The sequence below is a fragment of the Vulpes vulpes genome, chromosome 2 (assembly GCF_048418805.1).
Source record: "Vulpes vulpes isolate BD-2025 chromosome 2, VulVul3, whole genome shotgun sequence".
NCBI lineage: Eukaryota > Metazoa > Chordata > Mammalia > Carnivora > Canidae > Vulpes > Vulpes vulpes.
Window position 1 is genome coordinate 145,159,431 of NC_132781.1, and position 12,609 is coordinate 145,172,039.

General features: G+C 51.9%; 1 protein-coding gene across 5 annotated transcripts in view; it reads left to right on the top strand.

Moving 5' to 3' along the window:
- Nucleotides 1-12,609, top strand: part of ZNF423 (zinc finger protein 423) — a 345,703-nt gene that overhangs the window by 62,681 nt on the left and 270,413 nt on the right. For all 5 annotated transcript variants that reach the window (XM_026011720.2, XM_026011722.2, XM_072750276.1 and 2 more), the window contains one exon: nucleotides 10,056-10,115. In XM_026011720.2, coding sequence (XP_025867505.2) covers nucleotides 10,056-10,115 — 60 coding nt within the window. The remainder of the gene's footprint in view (nucleotides 1-10,055; nucleotides 10,116-12,609) is intronic.

A 12,609-nucleotide genomic window follows, 5' to 3' on the forward strand; every position in this document is an offset into this window, starting at 1 on the left:
TCCCACCCCTCCTTTACATGTCCTACCTGTTTCTGCCTCACTCTGAGATTGGGATTCATTCCGCATCCTCCATCATACCCTAACTTAGTTGTTCAGCTTGTAGGGACCGGCCCCCCGAGGGGTCCTGCCTTGGCAACACATCACTGGAGAGTCCACAGTCTGTGGGTCGAAGGTCAAAGTGAAAGTCCCTTTCTCCTCTTTCTCTCAGTACCTGGCTCAGAGTCCTAGGTCACTTGAGGTGCTCAGCGCTTCGTAAAGGAGGAAAAAGACCAAATATACATTGGATGTGTGTCTTAAAAATCAGCAAAGTCATTGTCCCAACAATCCTGCTTTGGGGAACTCATTCTGAGAAAAATCACTGACCCGGCTCGTGGCCCTGGGTGCAGGGTGTGGAGGTGCTCTGCAACACGGCTTCTCTTACAGTGGACAACAGCTGGGAGGAGCCTGGGTGCCCAGCGCCTGGGCCCCGGGTCGCCTCGCCCCGGAGCCTCCTAGGACGGGGCCACTGGCAGTGCTGACAGGGGCTGTGCCCCTTTTCTATGTGAAAAGTTGTTGATCGTGGTAACTGGCTGAGTTAGAAAAGTGGTTCCGGAACCGTGTGTGGTGTTCAGTATACATGTTGTTACACCTTTCTGGAAGGCTATAACAATGTATTTAATACCCAGAAAGCTGTACTTTTCCTTTCTCAATTTTAACTCACATGTATTTGCTAGTTTTCTGCGTTGCACATGGATTGCTTATGTCAGAGACTTTTATAAAAAGAAAAAGATGCTTGGGGATCCCTGGGTGGCTCAGCGGTTTAGTGCCTGCCTTTGGCCCAGGGTGTGATCCTGGAGACCCGGGATCGAGTCCCACATCAGGCTATCCGCATGGAGACTGCTTCTCCCTCTGCCTGTGTCTCTGCCTCTCTCTCTCTCTCTCTGTGTCTCTTGTGAATAAATAAATAAAAAAAATCTTAAAAAAAAAAAGAATAAGATAAGAATAAGATAATAAGAATCTAGGAAGCAGTAAGAAAAAGGCAACTCAGTGAGTTCTGGATTTCTGACATGCATGGGCCCCTAAGAGGCAGAGCCCGGGCAGGGTGAAGGCGGTGGGGTGAGCCGGGGAGGAGCAGTGGCATGAGCCGTGGGCTCCCGTGGCTTCCAGGGCTGGCTCCATCCCCCGGCCGCTGCCCTTCCCTCCCTGCCCCTCCTGCGCCTCCCATGGTGGGTCCCTTGATCCATGTGCTATGCTAACCGAGCATGTCTTTTCCCAAATCCCTGTTCAGCAGTGCCCTGTTCAGGACCTTGAGGTTGGCCCATTGGTGGGAGTATTTACACTACAGAAATACTACAGACCAGTGTCCATTCTCCCCGAACCACCTGTTAAACATTGGCCAATGCACCACTGTCCCACATGGTGTCCCCTTGACGCCCCAAGGACTCTGTGTGCATCGGGCGAGCCCAAAGTCTGAATTCTTTTCCTAGATTCCCCTGGTGCTGGCACAGGGAGGAACGTAAGGAATCTTCCATAAATTTGAATTACTGCGGAGAGGATCAGAGTCTTCCTTTTGTTGGTTGACCCCACTCAGTCTGGAGCTAGAGCTTCTGGTTGTTGAAGTGATACAAAGGGGCTAAGAATCTCAGTCAGCTTCATGCTGGCCCAGCTCTGCGACCGTGGGCAAGTTGCTTGGTCTTAGTTCTTTCATCTGTAAAATGGGGTTCACAAAAGTACTCGCAGGATTGTATGGTTCTCAAGCTCTAGCATGCATGAGAATCAGCTGCTGACCACCCCACCCCTGCCTGAGATTCTGCTTTTAAGAGCCTGCGTTTCTTTTCTTTCTTTTTAAAAGTTTATCTATCTATCTATCTATTTATTTATTTATTTGAGGGGCGGGGTATAGGGAGCTCAAGAGGAGAGAAGCTCAATCAGACTCTGTGCTGAGCGTGGAGCCTAATCTCATGACCGTGAGATCACGACCTGAATTGAAACCAGGAGTCAGAAGCTCAACCGACTGAGCCATCCAGGTGCCACGGGAGTCTGCATTTCCAACAAGCTGCCAGGTGACATGGCCATTGGTGGTCTGGAGTCTACAGTCAGAAGCTACAGAACTTGGCCCCTGGTGAAAGCCCTGGGGCACCTCACATGGGGAGCTTTGTATATGTGGACTCGAGGGCCTGGAAGCTAGGGTGCCTGGCTGAGTTGGGCAGACACCCTAGCTTTTGTCATCTCCACTGCCCATTAGATGAGCTATTTCTTTTCTTTGGGACTTTATTTCCCCTTCTGTGAAGTGGGTAAGTAAAGGCTTAATTTTGAGGGAGCAGCTGAGGGAGCATTCGTAAAAGCCCTCTGGTGCACCCACTTGGGACAGACACAGAAGGGCAGGCTGTGGCCCCTCACCAGTCCCCGGGGGCTGCTGACTCCCTGGGCCTTGCTCCCCCTCCGACAGAGCTTCGAGGTACTCCTTCAGTAGAATAAGAAAAGAGCTGTTTTAATTCACTTGGATGCCTGGCCTTTGCGACACTGTCTTTGCTTCTCCATTCTTGATTCCATTATCCACGAAAGTGGACACGTTGGGTGTCTCTGGGATATTCGATTTCCTCTTCTTTTTCTGCCCCGTGGCTGGGATGGAGCAGGCAGGGTGAGGGGTAAGAAGCTGGATGTTCATGGCTCTGAGCTAAAGCCACACTTGGAAACGTCCCCACTGGCCTTGTGAGTCCATGAGCTGGCTTCTGGACAGATGCTCTAGCTCCTCAGGCCCCATTGCCTCATCAAAAAAGTGAAGATTTTGAAGACTTTCTCAGAGGGAGGCTGGAGGATGAAGTGAGAACCAGAAGGTGGGATGTGTGGCATGGTGCCTGGTGTCACCCTGGCTCAGTGAGGGTTGGCTTTCTCCAGGGGAGGGCAGTCCTTGCTCTGACCCAGATCTGTTCTAGGTGGACACACACCCAAGGGTAGTGGAAGGTGTGTGTGCAAATGTGCTCAGTATGTGTGTGCCATGCATAGATCCTTGAGGAAGGGGAAGCTGTATGGACCAGGATGGAGGAGGCCAGTAGATTTTCATCCACTTCTTTGAGGATTTTGAAGTTGCATCCATGCCTGGTGAAGAAGAGAGCCCTGATCGATTAGCAATGTCTGCCATGGGTGTGGGATCGGGGAGCTGGGCCAGCTTTGCCGCATGTATTCCATCTCTTGTCTAGTGAGAAACCACTGCTCTCACACTTAACAGCACACTTGAAGTATGTCACATCCGTCACCCTATTTTTCACATCATTGTCATCATTTTCATTTTTTAGGGAAGAGTGCTGGGATTGGTGCTCCTGTTCTGTCCACAGATGTTTCCCAGTCCTCCACTTTTGGGGCGTGTGGCTGTGGGGTGATGATGGGACAGTTCGGAAGGGAGGGGAGATGAGCCAACCTGAGCTCTTGTCTGTGGCCACCAGATGGTTCCACATTTAGGGACACCATCCCTGCACCGTGGCTGGGGCTAGGAGGCAGTGATGCCTAAGGACACAGGGCTGCGACTGGGCCCTTCCTGGGGGTGGGGTGGGTGAATCTAATGGGAAAACTGATCTCACCTTTTGAGCCCTCCTGTCTTCACAAGTACAGTGAGATCTTCACGGTCACCTGGGAATCTGGGGGAGGGAATGCCGGCATGGATTGCGCGTGTTTACCTTGGGCTGTGTGCGTTAGGTATACCGGCTCATTCAGTCCTCTGGTCACTCCTGTCAGGGAGCTGGTTAGTATGCTGCTGGTTAGTATGCCCATTTCACAGAGGAGGAAACTGAAGGTCAGAGTGGATTAAGCATTTTGCCCCCAGATCTATTGGCCTGAATGTGGCAGAGCTGGAGCCTAGTCCCACGGAGCCCTATTTGAGGACCTGCTACTTGAACGCCTCCAGTTTTTAAAAAATGATTTTATTTATTTATTTGACAGAGAGAGAGGGAGAGCCAGCGATCACAAGCAGGGAGAGTGGCAGGCAGAAGGAGAGGGAGAAGCAGGCTCCCCGCTGAGCAGGGAGCCCAGTGTGGGCCCTGATCCCAGGACCCCGGCATCATGACCTGAGCTAAAAGTAGACACTTAACCAACTGAGCCACCCGGGCACCCCTGAACTCCTTTGTCTTACAGCTTGTCTCCGGGTACCCTCATCTAGTTCGTCTGTCCCACCAGACGAACTCTTTTGGGTGACTTCTGGAAGGCTAACCTTCCCTGTAAGGATGGACCAACTTCTTTTCCTGAGTTTTTGGACTATTGTGGAGTGTCCTCTGTTCCCACTGTTTGCTAGCTAAGCGAGGCAGAGAGAGAGAAGGAAGGCAATGGCAGAGTGAGGTCCAGGCTTCTGACCCCCCTCTGCCCAGGATAGGCCGGGGGAACAATCGATGAATAATTCTCAGGCAAGTTGCATCTTTTCATAGGTGCTTGTTCTAAAGCCAGTGTTTAAGGAGGAAAGTCAAGCATTGCTAAGATTGCTGTAAACATTGATTTGAAGGCTGCCCACTTGGAGACCCACCCACACTCTCTTGATGGGTCTGTGAAACAGCTTTGCCTCCTACACTGGAACATTCTGCCGTTTGTTTTAAGCAATAGACCAGGTGGAAGAAGGCTTCTGGGGAGGAGCCATGTGGTCCAAAAAATAGATTTCTTTAAATCCTAGATCTACCCTCCCAGGGGTGAGGTGCAGACCAACCGATGAGACGGGGCGCAGAGGCCTTGCCCTTGCTCTCGGGCTGCGCTCACTGGGGGAAAGGGCAGGGGGTCCTAACCGAGCCTCTTCAATTGTTAGTTTATTCCCATTCTGGCTGGTGGTCAGGGAATCATGAGAGTGAAATAAACGGGTCTGTGATGTGACCTTGTTATGAGATCTCAGCTTCTCTGAGGGTCTGAGCTTGGTGCCCAGCGGGCTGCCATGGGGGGTTTTGGGTAGTTTTAGCTTTAGCTGCAGAGAGCCTTTGCTATTTCCCGTGCCGTCACTACCCCCCAGACTCAACCCACTGCCTGGAGCTCATGGCTCCTGAGGTCTGATGCTAGAGATGGTCATGGGCTGCATTTTACAGCATGTCTATGTAAGTTGAGAAAAAAGCCTGGCTATGCCCTTTGTGCAAAAGAATGGGTACATCTCGCTCTAGGCATTCATAGCCCTGCACCACCCCATGCTGTGGGCTAAATTTCAACTCTCTTTCACTACCTCTGCTGGGCCCCTTGTGCAGTGCACAACCCGTACAGCTATACTCAACAGCCCTCCTTGCTTTATACTTTTTCAACTCCTTGAGATTGTTTAGTCAGGAATAGTGACACTCCCTTCCATGCTTGTCGATGAGAATCTGGGCTCTAGGTATCTCCTTTACCTTCGTTGGCCCTGGCTTGGTATAAGTGAGAGGGTTTCTTTCTTTCTTTCTTTCTTTCTTTCTTTCTTTCTTTCTTTCTTTCTTTCTTTCTTTCTTCTTTCTTTCTTTCTTTCTTTCTTTCTTTCTTTCTTTCTTTCTTCTTTCTTTTTTTTTTTTTTAAGATTTTATTTATTTATTCATGAGAGACACAAAGAGAGAGAGAGGCAGAGACACAGGCAGAGGGAGAAGCAGGCTCCATGCAGGGAGCCCGATGTGGGACTCGATCCCGGGTCTCCAGGATCACGCCCTGGGCTGAAGGCGGCACTAAACCACTGAGCCACCAGGGCTGCCCGTGAGAGGGTTTCTTTAAAGATGGGCCCAGGAGAAGCAGCCATGTGCCCCTTGCTTGGTTCACCACCTCCACTGGGACAGGGATGCCTCTAGGCAGCCTCTGTTAGGCCAGTGTGTGCCCAGCCTTTCCCTAAGAGTGGGATGATCACTGGGGCCAAGGACAGTGCAGAGAGGTCCCCTAAGATTTTGGGAACACCAGCCAGAGATGTGGCCAGTTGAGAATCCTCTCAAAATAAAAGTCATTAATTTCGTGGTTCTTGGGGTACGTGGGTGGCTCAGTCTGTTAAGTGTCTGTTTTTGGCTCAGGTCATGACCTCTGGGTTCTGGAATCAAGCCCCACATCAGGCTCCCTGCTCAGCGAGGAGTCTGCTTCCCCTGCTCTCTCTGCCACTCCCTCTGCTGCTTCCCCTCCATGTGCTTTCTTCTCTCTCTTTGTCAAATAAATAAATAAAATCTTAAAAAAAAAATTAGTGGTTCTTAAACCTTTCTTTGGCAGGCAGGGGGTGGTCGAGGTGTTCTTAGATCTTTTCATTGAAAACCATGGATGCTTTTCCCAGAAAAACACCTGTCTGTACCCATGTCTGGAGGCTTACATCCAGGGGCAGGGCCTTCTCACATCCTTCACTGAGCGCCTGCACTGGTGTGTGGATTTTGGAGGAGGGAAGGGGCTTCCTGGGCCTTGCTGGCCTCCCTGGGGTCTTCCTCTGGCCCTCGGGCAGTGCTTGCTTCTGTTCATCTCTCTCATTCACCTCCAGACACCGTCTGCCGTCACACCTGTGCCTGAGCTTTCCTGCCTCTGACCTGCACCTTGTCTGCCAACACAGGTCCTGTCTGACCCACCAGCCTCCCTGGAGCAAGCGGCCCTGGGGAGGTGGCTTACACAAGAGCCCATCTAGCACCACTTGCCCCATGCTTCTGGATTTCCAAAGTCCAGAGGCCCAGCAGTCTTTGGGGTCTGGCTGGCATGTCACTGATGGCAAGGCCATCCTGGTGCATAGGGTTAAGCTACAGGCACTTCCAGAGTAGGGCAGTTGTCGTCACTTACAAGCCCTGCTGAGCTGGGGAGACAGGGTCTGTTGAGGCTCATGAGCTGTATACTCCCATAGGGCGATCAGATGGCCACCACCTGTGATCCCAGAGCAGAGAGAGAACACAGAGTGCTGATCTGTCTACAACCCTGATAGAGCTTCAGAATCCTACTTAACACACCCTAAAAACCGTGGTTAATACACTCTGTGCTCTCTCCAGTGTGAACGCAAGCCCCACACCCCCCATGTGTGTACATGCTCACTGCTGCGCCCCAACCCTGTGTGTTCCTACTCCCCGTGCCCTCTCCCCACGCTTACACACTTGTGCCCACACTCCTTCCCTCTGTGTGTATGCCAGCCTTGTGCACCACCTCGCACTCACAAATGGCCCTCATCCCTAGGAGCCGACGTCCCTGTGGTCCCCTTGAGATTGCCTCAGTGGGGCCAAACACCTTTACATGAAAAAGTTAGATTAAAAAAAAATAAAAGAAAGAAAAAGTTAGAGGAAGAGTCTGGGGAAGTCTCCAGAAAGCACCTAACTCCCCTGGCTGGCTGGGCAGCCTCTTTGGGTGTTATCCGTACCGGCCACTGTGCTGATAGAGTTTTCTCTGAGATGCTTGTCCCTTGGTGTCTATCATACCTGGGGATGGCTCAGGTGCCCAGGGAGTGCCTGCTGCCAGTGTGGACTCAGGGTCCTCCGGCCGGTGCCTGGCTTGGGCTGTCGGGAAGGCCTTCCTTCCCTCGTGCCTGCTGCCCCTGTCAGGTATCTAGCTATCAAAGAGTGAGGGTCCGGCCGGAGGAAAGGAGAGCCTCTGTACATTCTTGGTGTCAGGGAGCGCAGAGCCTCGTGGTGGTGGCAGCAGGGGTGGCATCGAGCATGGCCTTTTCTCATTAGGAATGTATAGAGGATGGTGTGTTGAGACCTTCGATGAACAAAATGTGGAGATAGGACATTAATGGGGTGAATGCCGGCATCAGTTCGCCCTCCTCTTCCCACCTCTGCAGGCTTCTTGTACTGGGCAAGAGAGTCTGGAATTCCCCCCAAGAGCTCCAGAATGGGAGATGTCTTCATGGCCTTCCCATGATGGCCGAGGCCAGATCTTGGGGAGGGAAGGATTTGGCATTTGGGGACCACCCCCCAGTGCAGTGATCTGGAAGGTTGCTTCTCAACCAGACCACATGGGGTGGGCCCAGAGTGGGACTGCTTGTGCTGATATCAGGAGTAAACTATGGACAGAGGGAGGATTGAGGTCTTGCATTCATGTCATGGTACCCGTGATTGACATGGTACCCGTAGGGACCCAGGCCGATCTTGCTGAAGGTGACCCATGGAATTGCCGCATGGTGACCTTACAAACTAGGAATGGCTCCTTAATGGAAGCAAAATACCTATAACTTAAAGTAAGTAAACGGTGGAATGTGACGGGAAGGGATTTTCAGGGGTGGCAGTGGGTGCTGTCCGCAGCAGCTCCTCTCCCGCACGGCTGGCTTCGGATCGCTGGTGGCCCCGTCCACCTGTGTTTTGGGGACTGTCTGCCTGGAGTCAGCTTAGTGGGTAATACCAGTTTTGTCTGATGCGAGGTCTTGATTCATATTTACAAAGCTGCATGTTTGAAAACCCACTCGCTGAGTAAAAGGAGCGCTTCGGCCCTGCCCCAGGTAGCCTCTGCCTTTTATTGTCTGGATTCTGAGTTTCTGCTCTCAGGACACAAACTTGGGAAAGACCTTGGCCTGTTGCTCCTTGTCGGGGGACGTCCCCCCACTTGGGTGCCGTCTGCGAGGCTCTGGCTGGGGAGCGGGACCCGGGACAGGTATGTGATGAAGGGGAGGGCCATGCAGAGCCGGCCCTGTGGATTCCCAGCGCTCTTCTAGCCCCGGCTCCAGAACCCCCCAGACCTGCTTGAGCCGCTGCGCCAGATGACTCCATCGCCCCACGCAATCCTCCCTGCCATCGTATGGCTTAGGCACCTTTATTATCTAATTTTGAGTTGGCAAAACTGGAGCCTAGAGGTTCAGTAATTTGCTCCTGATCGTAGAGCTAGAGGCAGAATCAGGATTCGAATCTAGTGTCTGACTGTCGCCTACCCTGCTTGCTCCTTGCTCGGCCGCCCAGTGCACTGTGTACCTGCCTTCCGTGGGGCGGGTTGCGGGTGCTGCTTGTCAGTCCCGGGTTGCTAGAATCCCGACAGCATCCTCTGTGTCCCTGTAGACAGTGGTTTCAGTATGCACTGTTCTGCCTTCCAGACACACTTGTGGGTTTTAGCCCAAATTTTGTATGTACTCCCTGTAGCTGTGTAAGACCTCAGGGATGTCACTGGCCTCTCTGGGAGTCTGAGGATGAGGAGTATATGCAGCCTGGGAAGCACGATGCCTGGCTCACACTGTGTGCCCACGCAGGACAATGACGGCGTGCAGGGAACTGGGCGGGACCTGGTAGCTTCAGTGTGCACATGTGTGGAACTTCAGAGACCGTTAAATCTGAAAAATACTGTGTATGCACATTTTTGGCTTAAACAAAGTTCCATTTTACAGAGTCCATAACCCAGCTCTAATATTATTACATGCCCCAGACTGGGATTAATTCCAGGACAAGAGCTTTATTATGCCGAATAGAGTTTCTCCTGTGTTCTCATAGCACTTGGCCTCTATCTCCACCAGCCTGTTTTCACGCGCTGGGGTACAGGGTGATGGAGGCGCCCCCATCCGTACCCAGCCTCGTTTTGTGGGTTCAGCAGGGGAGTGGAGAGGTGATTTACTTTCTGATGTTACCACCCCATGACTACTGACCACAGGACCTTAGCATCTGCTGAGGTCTGTCTGTGGGCCGGGTCTCTCCGTGTGTGCAACAGCACGCCATCCATGCCTCTCCAACCCCCAGAGTGATCTTATCTGTTTCACAAACAAGCTCTCACAATTCAGTGGTGGCTTAAGGGGGCTCTTGGTGGAGGATAATGTCTGTAGGATCAGGGAGAGATCTGAGTCTCTGCTCTCTTCCTGCGAGTGGTAAATGGCTTCGTTTCAAGCGGAATCTCTGATGATAGCTAGTGATCGGCTGTAGCACAGTGTAGAAAGATCCTGATGGTGCATCTGGCTCTAGGCAGTGCTGTGATTGATTCGTGATGTCTACTACAGACACAGTGGTGGGGAAAGCATACTGATCTAGCACTTACTCGCTGTTCAGGTTTTATTCTGATTATTTAACATCTCGGTCAAACCAATAAAGGCCTCTTTGTAGGCTTTGCCCTGTTGCTCCTGGTCGTGGGCATTATAAGGACCCCCACAAATGATCCTTCTTCTGCGTCCTGTTCCCCACCCTGATGGCTTGTTTGTACAGCTTCAAAACTCACAGGCCCATCTCTGTTCTCTCTTTCAGTTGAAGAGGGGGAGGCCTCGGACTTCTCGCTGGCCTGGGATTCCTCCGTGACGGCATCAGGTAAATGCCCGATGGGGGGCTGCTGAGGGAGTTGCTGGGGGTCCTGGGGGGGTGGGCTCAGGAACTTAGGAACCACCCAGCTGGTTATGGAAATCATATTTTTCATGTCACATTCCTGTCTCCAGGCCAGACTACCCCGTGCAACATGATTTTTATATCAGTTCCATATGGTCAATAAAAATCTATTACATACGGAGACTAATATGCCCTATTCTCCTGGGGGACCACGTTTCCTTCTTGTGGGCGCATTCAGATGGGCCACGATACCCCCACTACACACACTTTGAAGCTCCCTGCCGTGGGCCTCACTGTACATTCATTCCAGTCTAATTGCATAAAACCTCTTTAATAGGATGTTTAAATTCCAATTGAAATCACAGTCCCCTGACTTCCCCTCCCAGAAGGGGCTACTTTGTACTCCGAGGCCGGCAACCAGAGCCCATGCCTCTAGGGGGAGGTAAATAGGGGAAGTTCAGACTTGCGGAGTGTGTGGCCCCCATTGGGTGTTGTGGGTGACTTGGCAGTCAGGGGACTTGGGTTTTCAGCTCGTTTCTGTCCTTGCAGAAACTCCTCCACGACTCAGTTTCCCCAGCTATAAAAAGAAGTGAATGGATAAAGTTTTTCTAACTGTAAAGTCCTGTAATTTGGAGCTGCCTATAGAGCTTGGGAGTAGAACTGGTTTTGGGGTCCTTGAGAGCCCCTGAGTAGAGAGTATGACTCTCCTGTTTGCTCTGCATCCAGCCAGCACCTCTCTTGGCAATGGTCTTGGCTCCCCATCCAGCAGGTGCAGCCTCTCCTTGCCTCATCCATGTTCCAGGATCCTGACCAGCTCATTCTGGATTCCTGGGGGAACTGGAGCCAGGTTGATCTCGAGGAATCTTGGGCCTGAGGAGACTCTGAGGGAACCATTTAGTCCAACCTCCTTGTCTTCTAGCTGGGGAATCTGAGGCACAGAGGGAACTTTGCTCCGGGTTGATAGTTCCAGAAATGTGGTGTGAGTTATCAGGCATATGAACATTTAACACTCAAATGGTTATACATTGGATTTGTGATTTTATAGCTGTTTGTGACTTACGATGATGCTAAAGTCATTTAAGTGAGAAAATTGTGTTGACAGTTGTAAGTGATAGTGCATAATGCTTGGGTTCAAGCAAAAATCATAAAGATGGTTTGCAAATGACCAAAATTTGCACAAAAAGGAGTGGAGAGCTGGCACTGGATAGAGCCTAGGTTCCTGGCCTCCTTATCCTGTGCTCTTTCCAGCACGAATGGGATGCTGCTTGGAGAGTCTGAAGGGTCCTCATTGGGTCCAGGCTGACTCAGGTTTGGGCACTGTTGTATCTACAGGTGCCTAGGGGGTGGGGTGACAGGGGCTTTCTCCATGGGAGAGGTGTTGCCTGAAGCCAGAAGGAGAGGGGTAGTGCTCAAATATTCAAAAGAGTTCAGGGTTAGGATAGACCTTGGGGTCCATATTGGGTAGGTTGGAGGAAGCGACTGTATAGCCCCTGTCCGGTCTCTTACTGTGCAGTGGAGATGCACTCCCTGTGGTTGGTGGAAACACAGTGAGATCAGAAAGCTCCATGTCTCATCCGGGGATCCTAATCCATGTGGGGGTGCATGCATTCAGGCTTCTGACATCTCTGAAAAGGATCCCCACTGTGCTCCCAACCCCCGAACCAGGAAAGTGCCCAGCGTGGTGTCCAGTTAAGGTCCTGCCGCCTTGCTGCTTTCTCCATGGTGCCAGAGGCAGCGAGAACAGACAGGAGCAGCAGTGGGGTGCAAGGAGGGCGGTGGCACTAGTTGTGGTGGGTGGACAGCTCTTCACAGGGGCATCAGGTGCCCAGGCTGCATCTCTAAGGCCGTGAACTGTCCCTCGGTCTGCAATGCCAAGGGGCTGTGTGTGGGCCCTGCTGGTCTGCAGTTATCTGATGCCATAGCGGAATGGCCAGCCGTAGGGCCTCTCTGGGGCAGTTGGGCTGAGCGGAGCTTGTGGGATTTGTCACTTTCCAGCCAAGAGCTGAGCATGCCCCGTACGCGTGTGCAGGAAGAGGTACATGACTCTTTGTGAGTCTCCTCTGGTCCTCTGGGACTCCGTGGTGCCAGTCAGCTTTGGATTGTCTGCTCAGAGATGGGGAAGGGGGGGCCAGAGCGTCCTGGGCTTTGGATAATCCACAGCCAAGCGATGGATTGTTTTGTTTTCTTTGGCCCATTTTTGATGATTTTTTTACAGTATGTGCATGTGATAAATTCTCCTTCCCAATTTTGTTGGGCTGGGGCTCTGAAAATCAGCTTGTAGTGCCTGAGCATGGGACTTGTGAGATGAGGCAAATCCTGGGTGACAGGACAAAGTCAGCTTGGGAGGCAGCCCTAGATGTGGGTGATGTCACATGTTTTGAGCATTGACTTGGCACGTGCCAGGCGTGGAGCAAATACTTCACCAGCAGCAGCTCATTGAGCCATCACGACAACCCTATGAGGTGGGTGCTGTTTCCAG